This window comes from Chelonoidis abingdonii, chromosome 1 (assembly GCF_003597395.2).
Source record: "Chelonoidis abingdonii isolate Lonesome George chromosome 1, CheloAbing_2.0, whole genome shotgun sequence".
Classification (NCBI taxonomy): Eukaryota; Metazoa; Chordata; order Testudines; family Testudinidae; genus Chelonoidis; species Chelonoidis abingdonii.
Window position 1 is genome coordinate 212,750,424 of NC_133769.1, and position 15,752 is coordinate 212,766,175.

The following is a 15,752-nucleotide window of genomic DNA, read 5'->3' on the forward strand; positions in this document are numbered from 1 at the left end:
CCACATGCTCACTGTGAATGGCTGGAATTCCTACCTTAGTCTTCCACGCAATACAGTTGCAACAGGCTGTTGTCCAAAACCTTCCTATGGTTTTTGCCTTTATTTATGCCTTTGGAAATGTAACATAAATAACAAAATCCTAAGGTGTCACTGTGCTGCAATCAGTTATCCATAGACCTTGCCAAAGGAAGTCCCGAAAGGGAAGATCCCTGGGAATAAACCATTTTAGACAAATTCTATGGAGAACAAGTTTGAGCAACAATAGTAAATGCTACTGACCTAAGTGTGTATGCACTGTCTGTAAGAAAAGCATTCAGGTATCCAGTAGCGTATACTATGGCATAAAGGCCTTCAGAGAGTTTCTCATTGGTATCATCATCCATGACAACTGAAACAGAATAAGAATGAATGAAATGTTACTTGAATTGGGCAATGTGCATTTTCAAAATCTTTGGTAGGTAACTTTAGCATAATGTTTGTTAATGCATGGTGTAGCTCAGCCATCTTTCATATACATAGTTATAGGTGATCCAGCCTCTTAAATTGGAAATGAGACCCTGTACAATCTTGCACAATATTGCACATTGCCAGGCAAGGAGAGTCACATCTTTCTAATCTGTGATGGAATATGACTTGACATTTTACCTGAATTTTGACGTAATTGTCAGCCTGTCTTAATTCCAAGATGCTTTTCAGATTTCATTGTGCATCTAAACTTGATCTGCCACGTGCAATCAAAAGTTAGGTTACATGCCATAGCAGTTTTCTAATCCCTAGAATGCAATGGTCCAGAAGAGTAATCCTCCATTCTTTCCTTTTTTCTGACAGATTGTGCAGATTTGCTTTAGTTTGGCATTTCATGCTGAAATAGCATTGTGTGCTAATGATTGAAACCAAACAGCCATTTCCGTGTGAAATAATAGATGATATTGTGGCGTTGAAATACTGAAAATAATGGGAAAGTGGGAAAATATGGAAAATTAGATCATTGCCTACAAGTATTATATGTCTGTAAAATATTAATATACATGTATTTATTCCTCCACTAAATATAATGAAACCTCTTTCAGAGCTGATCATATTTACAATATATGTAAATAAGAACTGAATAAACACCTGTTTCATCATAACCTTTTTATGGCTCTAAAGGAAGAGAGGTAGAATCTTTATAGGCACAGATTGCATGCAGTTTCTCGGTGGCTAACAGAGAGGAAATAGCATGAAGCCACTAAACATGCACACATGTGGTAGTATCACATTAGCAGGGGTGATCAATCGCTACTTCAAAGAGCTTCAGAGTCCATCACTCCCAGTTTATATCTAATCTTCTCAAAGCTATAAAGTAACTGATTATAATAAAGGATTATAAAAATACTGGCACAAGGAATCTTTCTACTAAACTGAAATGCCGGGTTTCATCTTCGTTGAATTGCTGCCTCCAGAAATGACTTTCTTTTCAATGACATGGATATATCATGGACAAGTATCTAATCAATAGCTTAAAATATCACATAGCACTAAAAAAATCCCCCACTCGTCCCTACAGGATTACTTCTTTTATTGCTTCCTTTATTGGCGAGTGCTGGGCACCCAGTTAAGATGCTGATAAATAGCTGAAATATGGTGATCAAAACATGCGAATGATCCAGCATATCAAATTGTAGTGTTGCTATTGTAGCGGTTGCTCAAATACAAATACTCCCGAGCTGTCAAGGATATTCATAAAAGCAGATCAAAGGTTAAGCCTCTCCGGAGGGCAACTAGGTTCTTAGCCTTTTGCTTCCATGGAAATGTCTGTTCATTAAGCAGATAAAGAAGATGCTGTTTCTGTGAAGAATTAAAACTGTGAAGAATTGAATTTAAACTTACTTAAATGCTTTTATTTTTTTAAAAGCCTTTTTTGCTTTACAAAATGTTTGACTAAACAAAAGAGAAAATAGTTTAAAACCAGGATTTTTTACTGACTTTGGAGGTTATTTGCTGGGAGGCAGTTGACAAAAGCAGTAACCGCGGAAACCCATTTGGTGTTACACAGCTAAAATGAGCATCTTCTGCTTGGAAGACATGAGACTTCCTTCCTATGGCTTTAATACACCTATACAGATATGCAATGTGAGGATAGAGGGAGTAACTGAAGTTCAATGAAGGAATATTTACTCCTGCCTGTATTCACACTTCTTTTAATCCATCGTGAAACCTTGTACAGATCTTTCATCTGTAATAATTCTCAGTAGATTTGTCATCTCTTAAATCAAAGCACAAAGAGTAAGAGAGAAAACAACTATCAAACTTCAGACACAGCCCATTTTTAGATGTGACACTTTTCTACATGTATGCTCATCAACAGAGGCCATTGCACATGGCCAGGGTCTGATGCACAACATAGTTAAGTGGCTGTGCAAGTGGCATCACGATTTCTCCTTTATTGTCAGTCTGCCTCATAAATCTGTACCGATTCTGCTCAAGGCCTACTTGCCATTCTGCTTTTTTCCCAACTCCTCCCCAGGCTGTTTCTTTGTTCTGTGTGTCCCCATAAAGGGGGATTCTGACTGATTTCCTGCAAGCTGCTACTTTTAAAAGGACAGAGGAGGAGGCAGCTGGATGGCAATCCATCCAAAATGTGGACAGAACAAGGATGAGAATGCTCACAGCCTCCTGGACCTTCTCTCACAGTCTCTGCTGAGCTTTATTGTCCTCATAAACTCCCCTATTCCTGAAGGGTTCTGAAGCTTATACAGCGGAGGAGACTGTGGCTGGCTGAAGGAATGGGAAGACAGGTACCAGTCTGCCGCAGAAAGGACTGTAGGTCTGATGGGTGACATGGTGCAGGGGGTGGGGGGAGGATTGGAGGAGTAGGTAGATGATGTGCAGAGCTTCAAAACCCATTAGAGCTGTCTGACCTTGCTCCATTGTTCCCAGAATCTTGAATGACTGATAATTGTCTCCAAATATTAGCAGAAGAAAATATAATCTCCCGCGGAGTGTGTCACCCAGAAAAGGTCACTTAGCCACTTAAAATAGGGATAATACTAACCTCACTGGGATGTTGTAAGGCTTAATTAGTTTTTGGCAAGCTCTTTTGAAATTCTCCTATGTAAAGCACTATATAAGAGCAATGATTTTAATTACCACGGGCCATTCCTGGTCCCATTGAAGTTGAGGACAAAATAGCTGTTAACATCACTGGCAGAGGAGGATTGCGAGGCTCCTTTCTTTCGCTGTTGCTAGAGAACAGGACTAGGCGATCGATATCATCTTACTGCTTTTATAGTAACATACTATCTTTACTTTGATCCCATGTGCAGTGCTAGTAAGAGATTTGCAACACTGTTTGTGAATGTGGATGTCACCTCTGAGCCTCACGAGGTCTCTGCTCTCTGGTTCCTGTGGTACGTGAAGCAGTGCGGGGGGACAGGCAGGATATTCTCCACCACCAACGGTGGGCAGGTACAGTAAGCCATCAACTCTTATCTTTGGAAGAACACAGCACGCTTCTTAGCAGAAGCCCTTTAACTCATTTATTTTGTTTGTTTATTTTTAAAAGGAAGGACAAGAATCATGTAGACACTGTTCACTGCTGCATTAACAGGGCAGTCAAACTCCCATAGTTTTTACTTTACATAGAAACAATAGGTGCCATTGATTTCAGTATTAATAGGGTTCAGGTTGTATCAATGTGGAAGGCCATTCTTGTGGTTCAGGCACTGGACTGGGGATCAGGAGATTGAGTTCAATTCCTGACTCTAACTTCAGGCAGATCAGCACCTTTCGCTTAGTTCATCCTCTGAAAAATGAGAATATTAGTAATACTTCCTGTCCTCACAGGCTAAATATATGAGAGGTACTTAAGTAGTGTAAGGTGATGGGAACTGCAAAAGTACCTAGATAGATACAGACTAATATTTGAAACACAACCACCAATAGCTGGGTAACTAAAATCAAATCTTTCCAATGTTTGTAGTTCATAAGACTGTCAGAGCAATCTGATGAAGATAAATGCCTGTATTTATGTGTTATATAACCCTAACATGTGTACGAAGTGATATATTTAATACAAGTAACACACATGAAGAAAAGGAAGAATCGGCTAATGTTCTGGCACGAAATGAATATACGTTTAATTGCACTCTACTATATTGAAATGAACCTATTTGGCTCACCTCTGATATGTGTGAGAGAGGGTTGTTTAAAAATTTCTAGTTATAATTAATACTACTGGCAGATTTCAGGATCATGCTACTTGTTTTTTATAGCTTGTTTATGTATAATTATGGCAATCATTGTTACTATTACTGGTGGGCAGACCTCCAAAAAAGATGAGACTGACTTCAGCTGAGCATTCACAAGTTTGAATGCTTATCCAAACCTTAGCTGAACCTCTGGGATCTCCAGAATTGGTTTGGAAGTCACATGAGAACAGCTTTCTCATGAGATTTCTGGCACGTTTGGTCCCATTGGTGAACAGACCCAGCAAGCTCAGAGGTCTCTTCTCTCAAAAGGGTAAAAAATACCAGGTATACAGTCTCCAAATTAAGTTTCCAAAAGGTCAAAAAGGAGTTGGGTTTATTTTGAGTGTTGAGAACAAAAGTTCTGTATGATTCTTATTTTATCCAAACCAAGTTTGTCCATTTCACATTGTTGAACTGTCTCTTTTTCTCTTCCAGGAGAGGAAGTTTGTTGGAGGTTCTGGTCAGATTAGTGAGAAGTTAATGGAACGCTTAGGAGGCCGAGTGAAGCTAGAGAAACCTGTAGTCCGCATTGATCAATCAGGTGAAAATGTTATTGTGGAGACCTTAGACCATGAATCATACGAGGTAATTCAATACCTTACATTAGAGCAAATATTTGTAAGGGTATGTTTTTAAATCTTTAATTGCTCCACTCGTCTTCTCAATAAGCCTGTAACACAGAGGCACAGCGTAACAAAGAAGAGAGCCACAATAACCAGGAATCACATTTTCTGCTATTCCCTAAGTAATACCAATGACACAGCTTGGGATGGGCACCGGAGAAGCAGAGAATTCTAGGATGTGTATTTGTGTCATTCCTTTACTATTTCTACTCCTTTGCATTCAGTTAGCTTCAGAATAAAAGAATATCTCCATGGACGATGATAGAAATTCAGTGCAAGAAAAACATTCTCCAGAAACATTTCAGAGTTAGCTTCCAAGCCACAAAATGGAAGGTCAATCAAAAAGAAGCCAAGTGTAAGAGGAATGGTCTTCTGACCAGTTAGAAAAGAATAGTTGCCCAATTGGATGGTCATTTTTACAGTAGTTGTTGTCATTTTACAGTTTCCACAACCAAGACATCCTGAGAGGTCTACTTTGTAACTTGCATGCTATGGGCCAAACTTTCTTTGCTTCAGAAGATATTACTGTCAGCCCACATACTGTAAAGCTTCCCCAGCTGTAATAGAGAGAGGCTCAAATACTGGATAATGTATTTCATTTACGTACTATTTCTTTTCCAGGCCAAATATGTTGTTAGTGCCATTCCCCCAATTCTTAATTTGAAGATTCATTTCAACCCACCATTACCACCAATGAGAAACCAGCTGATCAGCCGGGTTCCCATGGGCTCAGTCATCAAGTGCATGGTATACTACAAAGAACCTTTCTGGAGGAAAAAGGGTATTACATTTTATTCCGGGGTTTTCTTTTGTATTGTATTATGCTAATAAAAGCATCCACGTTAGAAGGGGATTTCATCTCTTTTCAGCTACTTCTCTGAGAGTCCTAAAAAGAGAGGGAGGGGAGGAAGAGAGAGTCTAGAGAGTTTATAGGACATGAGGGAAGAAGTTGGGATACATTAACTCTTGTTCCTTGTTGTTCTCCTTAACCCCGTCCACCATTTTTCTTCAGTGGCATCTTGGAATGAGATCTATATCTGTCATTAGTTACCTAAACATAATGGTGGAGTTGGCATAATCGGGAGCGATTTTATGCCATATACTGCATGACGGCGACAATTTTGTCTGGAGAATAGTTTGTAGCTAAAAACATATAGCCATATGTCTTGCCCAGCTAGAGATCCTTGAGAGTGCGGAAGTTGAAATATTGCCCAAACCATTTAAAGTGACAGCACTGAACACAATACCTCTTTAATTCTTGCAGGAGTATACCATACAGTCTTTGTTTGCTTTTAAGCTTTTGGGTAGATTTGCAACAGGTGACTGTAAAGCTGTCCAGAGTGCTCTAGAAAAACTGGTGCTTTGAGAGCCATGTTTTTAATAACAATTGTACTCTGTGTTTCCAGAACATTTAGTACAAGCATCCTGAAATCTTTTGTATCCGGCATATGCCTGTCATAAAAACCTAGTGTGCTTTCCAAAATATTAAACACCGGCAATACTTAAGAACAGTGTGTTTCTGTGCAATTATTTGGTACCCCAGTCATGTTGGTTATAACACCATCTTTTTGGTCATAAATTCAATTATATGAATATACTTACATTGTCCCTGCTTTTTAAAGATGCCTGGAACAGGTTGCTAAGAGTCTCAGGAGCCCATATCTAAAATATCTCACCTAGGTAGAAAATAGTACTTCCCAGAGCCTGAGGAACAGGGCACACAATCTCTGGCAGAACAATTCCGTGGAGCAAGAGAGTGGTGTCATAATCTTTGTCGCACCATGCTGGTGGTTTCACCTCTTTCTCTCTCATAGTTCTCCAAATTACCTAGATTAATAAAATCTGTTTTTTCTTCTCTCTGGTTTCTAGACTACTGTGGTACCATGCTCATTGAAGATGAGGAAGCTGTCATTGGAATGACACTCGATGATACCAAACCCAATTGCAGTGTTCCTGCCATAATGGGGTAAAACAGAAGAGGGACGATTGCCCATTAATTTTTGTGGGCCTGGGGTTTCAGGAGACATGGAAACCTACCATTGGGGGAAAATTATCTGAAAATATTAACAAAAAAGTAGAGCTGGTCGAAAAGTGATGAATTATTTTATTTCACATAATATAGTCAATATTTTTCTCCCCAAATTTTGTCTTTAAAATTTTTTCACCTTTTTTATTTTTTTATTTTTTTTTAAATTTTCAGTTGTTTTGGTGTGGACAAAACTGGAAAAAGATGTTTGTTTTATTTCTGTTTCCCTCCCTGCTCCTGTCCCTTTTGTCCCTGGCCTTCCCAATGTCAAAATAAGAAAAGGAAAAGGGGAGAGAGAGGAGGAAAAAATGTGAAGTGAGTTGGTGGTGGCCAGGAGAAATCATCCAAAATCAAACATTTAAAAAAAAATAAAAATTTTCTACAATCCCTCCCTCCCATTTTTTTGAATAAAAATTTTCAGCCAACCCTGTTAAAAGGGATTTCATTCCAATAAATGTGTTTTTCCTCCTTGCCCCCAATAATCAAAAATGAAATACATTTCCTTATATAAGGCTATTGAGCCATACCACCTAATTCCACTCTAGTCTTGGTAATTTGCTATTACTATACCAAATTCTACAGCTGTTATGAGTGGGTTTACTATGCCATGAAAACAGCTGCTATGAATCTTGTGACCCTGACCAGAGTGTGGGTCCCTGCATGCAGGGACCAAAGCAAGAGGTCTGTACATTGCCAATGCCATGGCACACACCTGTGGAGGAGGTGTTTGAGGATGAGCCTGGAGATGTGCTTAATTTATAATAAAAGAGGTGCCAGGGCTCAACCAATTAGGTGCTGGGGGCTTAAGTAATTTTTTTACAGTCATAACTTTGCAGAAAGCCCAGAGGTGCTGGGGCTATGAACTGCCAAGCTACAGGTGCCCTGGCACAAATTAAGCCTTGACCTGGAGAAAACTGACTTCATAGATCCAGCCAGCCAGTCTGTCCCTGACGCCCTCCGCACAGGAGAAAGAGTGCACCAGATGCAGTGGCTACTGTTCCCCTGTGGCTATTTTCCCCTCTGCTGCATGGGAAAGGATGTTTCCTCTTTTTCCATTAGTGTAACCCTTGTAAATGTCTCCAGCAGACAGCCTGAGATAAAGATTTGACCTTTAGAAACTTTCTGAAAGCTGAGCTTACATCCTGCAAAACTGAAGAAAAGTGTATAGTCACATTTCTCAGTAAGAATTGAAAGGGTTGGAAAGTGGCCACCAGGTAAAAACTTAAAGACCTAAAGATAAGAGACAAATGTTAGAAGTTGGCATCATCAAGCCACCAACCGATAGCATTTTAAAGGGCACTGTATATATAATGGATGCCATCATTCCTTTTGTGTGTGTGGTTTTCTTTTTTCAGTTTTATTCTCGCTCGAAAGTGTAGAAGACTGACACATCTCACAAAGGAAGAAAGGTAAAAACAAAGTTCCATAGTTTACACAGGATCTAATTTAAGTTTTTGTTTTAAATTCTCAGTCTCTCTCTCTCTCTCTCTCTCTCTCTCTCTCTCTGTATCAGACAAAACATTTCCTGCATGCAATAAATACAGGGATGTTGGCTATTAACTAAGCATGGTTCGCAGTGCTGTCACATCAAACGTGCAACACTTACATTTTGTTTCCTTAGGAGCCATGTGAAGCCTTTATCCAAAATTGCAGTAATCATGGCAGCGTCTACCTGTCCTTTGTAAAGCCAAGTCCTCAAGCTCCCGTTTGACTGCTTTGAGCTGTTTAGGCAGTGGAAAGCATCCAGAAAGCTTCACTTAGTGGGCAACTGGGGATTCCTCTTGTATTCGGGAGCCTGGGTAGCATAAAGCCAGAATAGCCAGCTCCATGCTCCCCACTGCTGCTTCTCTGTCCCCACACAGTGGAGTGGATGTGTTCAGAGAGTGCCAGAAGTGGGAGTGGCTGAGCCAGAGTGCTCAGCACCCTAGTGGTCTTGGATCAGACCCTAGAGAGCTATTTCAGCCTTTGTAAGTTAGTGCAGCCTTGAGGCTGCTTCAGTTCCTTATGGGATGAACCAGCCCTAAGGAGTAGGAGGTAGAAAGGTGACAGAAAGCTACCTTTAACCCTGTGCTCAGAACTCAACACACTTGAAGATCTAGTCCACTATTTTGTTATAGCAGTCTCCGCCCTGCCATTGTTTAAAAATAGGTTTTAAAGAGTAGTAGAATTTTGCCCTCAAAAATATATTCCCAGCATTTCACTGGACTAATCAACAAAGCTAAAGTTATATGGCAAGGTTGGGGTGAGGGGGGGAGACCTTTATTTAAATGGGGACATGGTATTTTCAAAATTTAAAAGGTGGGATGCTGTATGTTCAGGTACACATTTTAACAGTATGGTCAGCCCAATTAGAGACGATTTTGGTGTCCTCAAATCAGCGACATGTGAGCTCTCGCAGCTTTTGTAAAGTGGGATCATGTGGAGCATTACTCCACCAGCTCTTAGAGCAGCAGCACTGTTCCACCGAGCCTCTTTAGTTTTTCAGGAATAGACCAGATATTCTCCATCTGCATTTAAGCTTTGGGCTGGAACTACAAGAGGTGATTGTCACAACAAAAGCTGGGCAAGCTTGAAGTCCATTGTGTTCAGCATTTCCGACTATCATTAACACCAAATGCCACGTTTCACTGTGTGTCAGCATATTAAGTGCAATTGAACATTTGCAGCACTTGAGAACAGCTTATGTTTCTGTGCAATAAAAGGACACCTTTGTTATTTATAAGGGTGCCATAAAAGACAGACCAATTTATCAATCAGTATCAAAAGCATTAACATATTTATCTGACTCTGAGATTAATTTTTATACAATGGGACTTGGAATATTTATTGAATGAACATTACGCTATTTGACTCTCAGTGGTAAGGAATGGTTCTGACATACACTGTGCTTAACGTAGTATATTACGTACAAGGAGAAATCCATCCCATGCACACAATTTAAGCCTCACTTTAGTTCTACGCAGGGAAAAGGGGCAGACTGAGTGACTGGCCAGGAGGTGTCTCCACACCCGACTGTAAACTAGTGGGGCAGATACACCGAATCACTGATGTTGGGACTGGGTTTCCAAGGATCCAGAAACTGTGTTTCAGGGGTTGCATGCAGGGCTGGCTTTAGGAAGTGCGGGGCCCAATTCGAACATTTTTGGCAGGGCCCCGACAGGGATGACTTAAAAAAACAAACACGTAAAAAAACCCTTTCATTTCTTCCATGTATTATTTACTTTCCATAACTATATAAATAATAACAAAATTATATATTACGTACATTGCGTAATGTATGCGGATGCATGTTAACCGCACCTGAAGTTCTTGATGCCCCCCCCGGGACCCCTGCCCCATCCACCCTCCTTCCCTGTCCCCTGACTGCCCCCTGCCACCCCATCCAACCCCTCCTCTCAATCCTGATTCCCCCCCGGGACCCCTTCCCCATCCAACCACCCCTTGTCTCTGTCCCCGACTGCCCCTGGAACCCCTGCTCCTGACTGCCCCCCACTGCCCCATCCAACCCCTGCTCCTTCCTGACTGCCCCCCCAGGACCCTTGCCCCCCTCCGTTCAATTCCACCCCTGTTCCCTGCTCTTCTCTAACCGCGCCGCCGGACCCCTTATCCCACTCCCCTCACACCCAACCACTCCCCCAAAACTCCCCTGCCCCTCTCCCTGCCCTCTTCCAACACCCCCTCCCTGCTCCCTGTCCCCTTACCGCGCTGCCTGGAGCTGCTCAGCTGGGGCCAGGGTCGGGGCCGGGGCCGGGCCAGAGCCACTCGGCCAGGACCGGGGCCGGCCCTATGGGGCCCGAGCCAGCACCGCTTGGCTGGGGCCAGGGCTGGGGTTGGGGGCGTTCAGCCGGGGGGCCAGGCTGGGATTGGGGGGCCAGGCCGGAAGGACCGGGGCTGGAGCCGGGCCGGAGGGAGCCGCTCGGCTGGGGCCGGACTGGGCCGTGCCGCGCCTCCCTGGAACCCTCCTCGCACCCCCCGCCCCAGCTTACCTGGTCCTGCTTGTTTCCAGGCTTCCTGCGAACACCTGATTCACTGGAAGCAGGGGAGGGGGAGAAGAAGGGGGCGGAGCGTTCAGTAGAAGAGAGGGAAGTGAGGTGGGGCCGGAGGTGGGGTGGACAGCTGCAGGGCCCTCTTAGGCACGGGGCCCAATTCAGCGGAATTGGTTGAATTGGCCTAAAGCCGGCCTGGGTTGCATGTAGGGGCTATAGCCACTACACTACCCCATTGACTGGAACAGGAGTCACAGTGCAACAGTGCTGCAGCCTGCCCACCTGTTGTGCAAGTGAAACCCATCTCCACCTACTACCTGAGATTCCCCTAAACAAAGACCAATCACTAATGACAATGGGCTAGATTGTCGCCCAGCTTGCACAGCCACTCAGTGGGGCATCTGGTGCTCCCTTGTGCCAGCTGTCCAGACTGAGTATTAGTGCAGGGAGGAGAACAGCCTCCATTGACTGCGACAGTGCCACCCCTATCTCCTGTTCAGAGCAACAGGGGCAATACAATATCTGATGGTAAGCAGAGCTACACTGTGCACTGGGGAAGTACCCTGCACCAGGTACTTCCTCCACAGAGCAGAGGGAATCCAGGAGGACGCTTAGTCACAATGTGCTTTCTTGGCTGCTTCTGGAGCTATGCAGCAACACATTCCCTTTGCTCAAGGCTTGTGGGAAACCATGATTGCGCACAGGGCCTGGAGATGAGGATTTTGCCCACAGCTCATGTAGATGTACGGTACGCTCTGGACAGAGTATTAGCAATAGGCCATTTAAATAAAATACTAAACCATTCCAGGGCAAAAGGCACACCTGTGTGAGAAGCAGGCACATCTGCAAAGGTTCACCCTTGTTGTGGGGACCACTCAGATAAATCTCTTCAATAAAATGTTGTCACTGACCCCATTCAACCATTTTGAAATGGCATATTTGTTACTGAGAATTAAAACTATATAATGCCCTCCTATGCATTTATTTGCTTGGCTGTCTGAAAATGCCATTTTCAGATTAATACATCTCTACCACGATATAACGCGGTCCTCGGGAGACAAAAAATCTCACCGCATTATAGGTGAGACCATGTTCCCTGACCACCTCCTCCAGAGACCCCCCCCCTCCCCGCTAATCACCCCCAGGACCTCACCCCCTACTCAACCCCCCTGTCCCCTGACTGCTCCGACCCCTATCCACCCCCTCACCCCCTGACAGGCACTCACCGGCAGCAGCAGGAAGCGGAGCAGCCCAGCCCCAGCCCGCTCCACTCCACCAGCTCCCAGCCACAGTGCTCCACTTCCTGCTGTCGGTGAGTGCAGGGAGGTTGGGGAAAGGATGCCACCGCACTCACTTGCGATGGGAAGCGGAGCGACACAACTCCAGCCCCAGCCGTGTCGCTGGGGGGCAGCAGGGGAAAGGTCCTGCACTCATCTGTGGCAGGAAGCGGAGCGCCATTGCTGGGAGCTGGCGGAGTGGAGCTGGCTGGGGCTTGGCTGCTCCGCTTCCCGATGCCGGTAAGTGTGGGGAGGTTGGAGAAAGGACACTCTCTGCACTCACCGGCGGCGGGAAGCGGAGCGACGTGGCCCCAGCCCGCTCCACTCTGCCAGCTCTCAGCCGCAGTGCTCCACTTCCCGCTGCGGGTGAGTGCAGGGAGGTTGGGGAAAGGATGCCCCCATACTCACCTGCGACAGGAAGTGGAGCACTGCGGCTAGGAGCTGGGGAGTGGAGCAGGCTGGGGCCAGGCTGCCCCGCCTCTGCCACTGCTGGTGAGTGCGGGGGGATCCCTTCCCCCGAGCGACATGGCTGGGGCTGGGGCGAGGGGAGCAGAGTGGGCTGTTCCCAGCCCAGTTCCCAGCCGGGCCAGTTTGGGACTGTGGGGCCCCTAAAAGTGCCCTCCCACAGCTCCTGTCCCCCAAACCCTGGGAGGGGGGAGCCTCTGACTGCCCCCAAGATCCTCTGCCCCTTATCGAACCCCTCGGCCCGGCCTGGTCTGTCACCCTTAACACGCTGCTCAGAGCAGTGTGTCAGAGCTTTACCGTGTTGTGTGCAAACCCGCGTTATATCAGGGTAGAGGTGTATTTGCTTTTGCTTTTGCAAAGTCATTTTGTCTTTGCAATTTAGTTATCAAATAGTGGCACTGACAGCTTCTCAGAACCAAATTGCTCTCTTCCCGCAAGGACCTCCACTTGCCTGCAGCAAAGATGGTTACCTCTGCTACACAATTTGCCTTCCTAGGACCCTGCAGTGGGCTCTCTGGAGGTTCTGTGATCCACATCGGGGAAGAAGGCAGAGCAGACCAGGGCTGGGTTTGGAGGGAGGCTAATTATTCCTACTACAATTCTGTGAGGAACAGTCAAGACAGTTAATACAGCCTAAGGTTGTATTAACTTTTCTATGGAGCTCCTCTGTGTGATGGAGCCACCCAGGATGAGTCCAGGAACATCTGTAGGGTGAGCTGTCAATGGCCATATGGCTCCAATAGACTGCAGTGTTAGAGAGCTGCGGGGGTAGAGAGCAGAGTATCCTATGCATAGTCCAGTGGCCTGTGACTTTTGGAGATTCCTGAGAACCCCGGGCTTTCAGGGCTGACCCCCTGCTGTTTTTGCAAGGTTGGAAACCCACCCTCCAGTGGAAGAATGCAGCGTCCTCTGGCACTTTTCTGTGAATTGCCTTGCTAGAGCACCTGAGCTGGGCCTTTGTCTCAGATGAATAGAAGGGACTTTCTTTAGGGCGGATAAAAGAAGAGCTAGCAAAGAGGTCTTCTTTTGATCATTGTCACTGGCTCCCTTTCCCTGTCAACTGCAGTGTGACTCCCACATTGAGTTTTTGCAGCTCTCTGAGCTTCCCCTAGTGTTACTTAGGGCTGCTTGGCATGTCTGTGGAATTGAATTGACAAGGGTTTGGAAGAGCTTGTGTTTTGGCTCACGGTATGTGACAGCACAATGTTAAACTGAATCAGCACAGTCAGTGTGTGACACACACACCATAATGGGCACAGATCCAGCAAGTCTCCAGAAGCCACAGGCACTTACCTGAACCCAACTCTGAAAATCCTGTGAGAACAGTGAATCTCGCAGTCTATCACATTAAGCATTTCTGCTTCCAGAACAGGTGATTCCTCAAAGGGCAGAAAGGAGAGGAAATATAACAAAGGGCCAAATCTTTCCTCCCTGTCAGAAGCCCAGGTAGCTGGGCTTGGCACGGCAGGGTCCTGCGATGGTGGAGCGGGATAGAAATCCTCCTCTGGGCACAGACCAACAGCCCAGTCACTCCATGGCCGCTACTGTAACTCTGGATGTGTAGTAGCCTCCACTCTTGCTGTTTCCACATTATGTAGCGTGGAATACGCTTTGGAGCTGCATAGTGGGGCATCCTCTGTCTCCACTTTTCCCCAGCTCACTGCTGCAGCACCCCTGAAATCTGCTGCACAGGGAAGTAGCTGAACCACCACAAACCTGGGCTCCCTAATGCCTGGGGGATGTGGTCCACTTTTGTAGATTCCCTATATACCCTGCACTCCTGTATTTCTGCTGTGTCTGGGGCCCTACATTTCTCCTATGAATGGGACAGGATTTGCATCCAAAATGGATTGAGCATGGGTTTGTTTTTCCTTTTTGGTTCTTAACTGGTGCACTTGTCTCATTTTGATCTTTTTCCTTTTGGGAAATGGTGGGATATGTCTGGTACTAGACAACAAGGGCCAGAAAATCACTGGGATGTGGGAACAGACTCCATTACTATTGCTTTGTTACCAAAGGAAGTACAGGCCCATACAAATAAAGTGAAAAAAGAAGAGGGACTTTTAAAATTCATACTAGTTCCCTGAGATCACAAGCAGCAGTATCTGTTTCCCTCATCGAAATTCAGCACAGGCTGTCTGCCAGGAGACAAAAGTACAAAACTTCACTTCTCTCTTTCTCTGGCAGATTAAATGACTTTTGGATAATATACAAATTTGAGATGATAGAGATCAGTGTCTTAAGGAGTGATTTGCAAAACTGCTCGTAAAGTTAGCTCATATAAAACAGAGCATGTCAGTACATTGATCAAGTTTATTGACTCGTTTCTGAAGTACAACTCCTGGCCTCAAAACTCTCAGTAATCAGAATAAAACCAAAAGAGCTGAAACCTCCAACTTAGAACAAAATAATCTTTGTTCTCTCAAAATAAGAACATATCAGCGGTGTATTGTTTTCTTCCTTGTCGTTAAATCTTTGTTGCATTTCTCCCATAGGAAGAAGAGGATCTGCGAACTCTATGCGAAGGTTTTGGGATCAGAGGAGGCTTTACATGTAAGAACACAACTTACAACATAGCACATCCTGCCAATCTCATTATTGTAGCTAGGAGGCACAGGGTGAAGTTGAAAAATAGCAGTAAAATCAGTGTTCTTGGCACTGTGTCCCGCGTTTAATCAGGATTAGTGTTCTTCACCATGCTTCTTAGTTCGTACAGAAGAGTGATGAAAAATACTGACATGCTTTACATCCCATTTGAGAGTGATTAACATGTGTTTGTGTGAAGCAGTTACAAATACAGGAGCTCATTTGAAAATGAGCCACTAAAGCCTCAGTGCGGAGTGTTACCTTCATTATTATTATATGGTACATCTCGGCCATTTTCAGCTGCTGCGCCACGGCTTGCCTCCCCATCCAGCCTAGGCCCGGCATAGTGTTCCGTTTTGTCTCATGATTGCTCCCTCCCATAGCAACATCTGCTTTTGTTTCTTTCTGTTTTTCCCTTCCTAGTAAGGGAAAGTGGCTGTTAGGATTTGTACGCTCTCTCAGTTTCTGAAAACTCGTTTGCTTTATATTATAAACATCCTTTATTTTATTGAAGACAATTTTAGGTGGTTGAAATGTTTAGACATGAATCACAATAGCAT

The 15,752-nt window shown here is 44.6% G+C and overlaps 1 protein-coding gene across 1 annotated transcript in view; it reads left to right on the forward strand.

Moving 5' to 3' along the window:
- MAOB (monoamine oxidase B) overlaps nt 1-15,752 on the forward strand; it is a 68,756-nt gene that overhangs the window by 47,282 nt on the left and 5,722 nt on the right. Inside the window, exons 6-11 of the mRNA XM_032795770.2 lie at nt 3,306-3,447; nt 4,665-4,814; nt 5,474-5,633; nt 6,722-6,818; nt 8,234-8,287; nt 15,102-15,159. Coding sequence (XP_032651661.1) covers nt 3,306-3,447; nt 4,665-4,814; nt 5,474-5,633; nt 6,722-6,818; nt 8,234-8,287; nt 15,102-15,159 — 661 coding nt within the window. The remainder of the gene's footprint in view (nt 1-3,305; nt 3,448-4,664; nt 4,815-5,473; nt 5,634-6,721; nt 6,819-8,233; nt 8,288-15,101; nt 15,160-15,752) is intronic.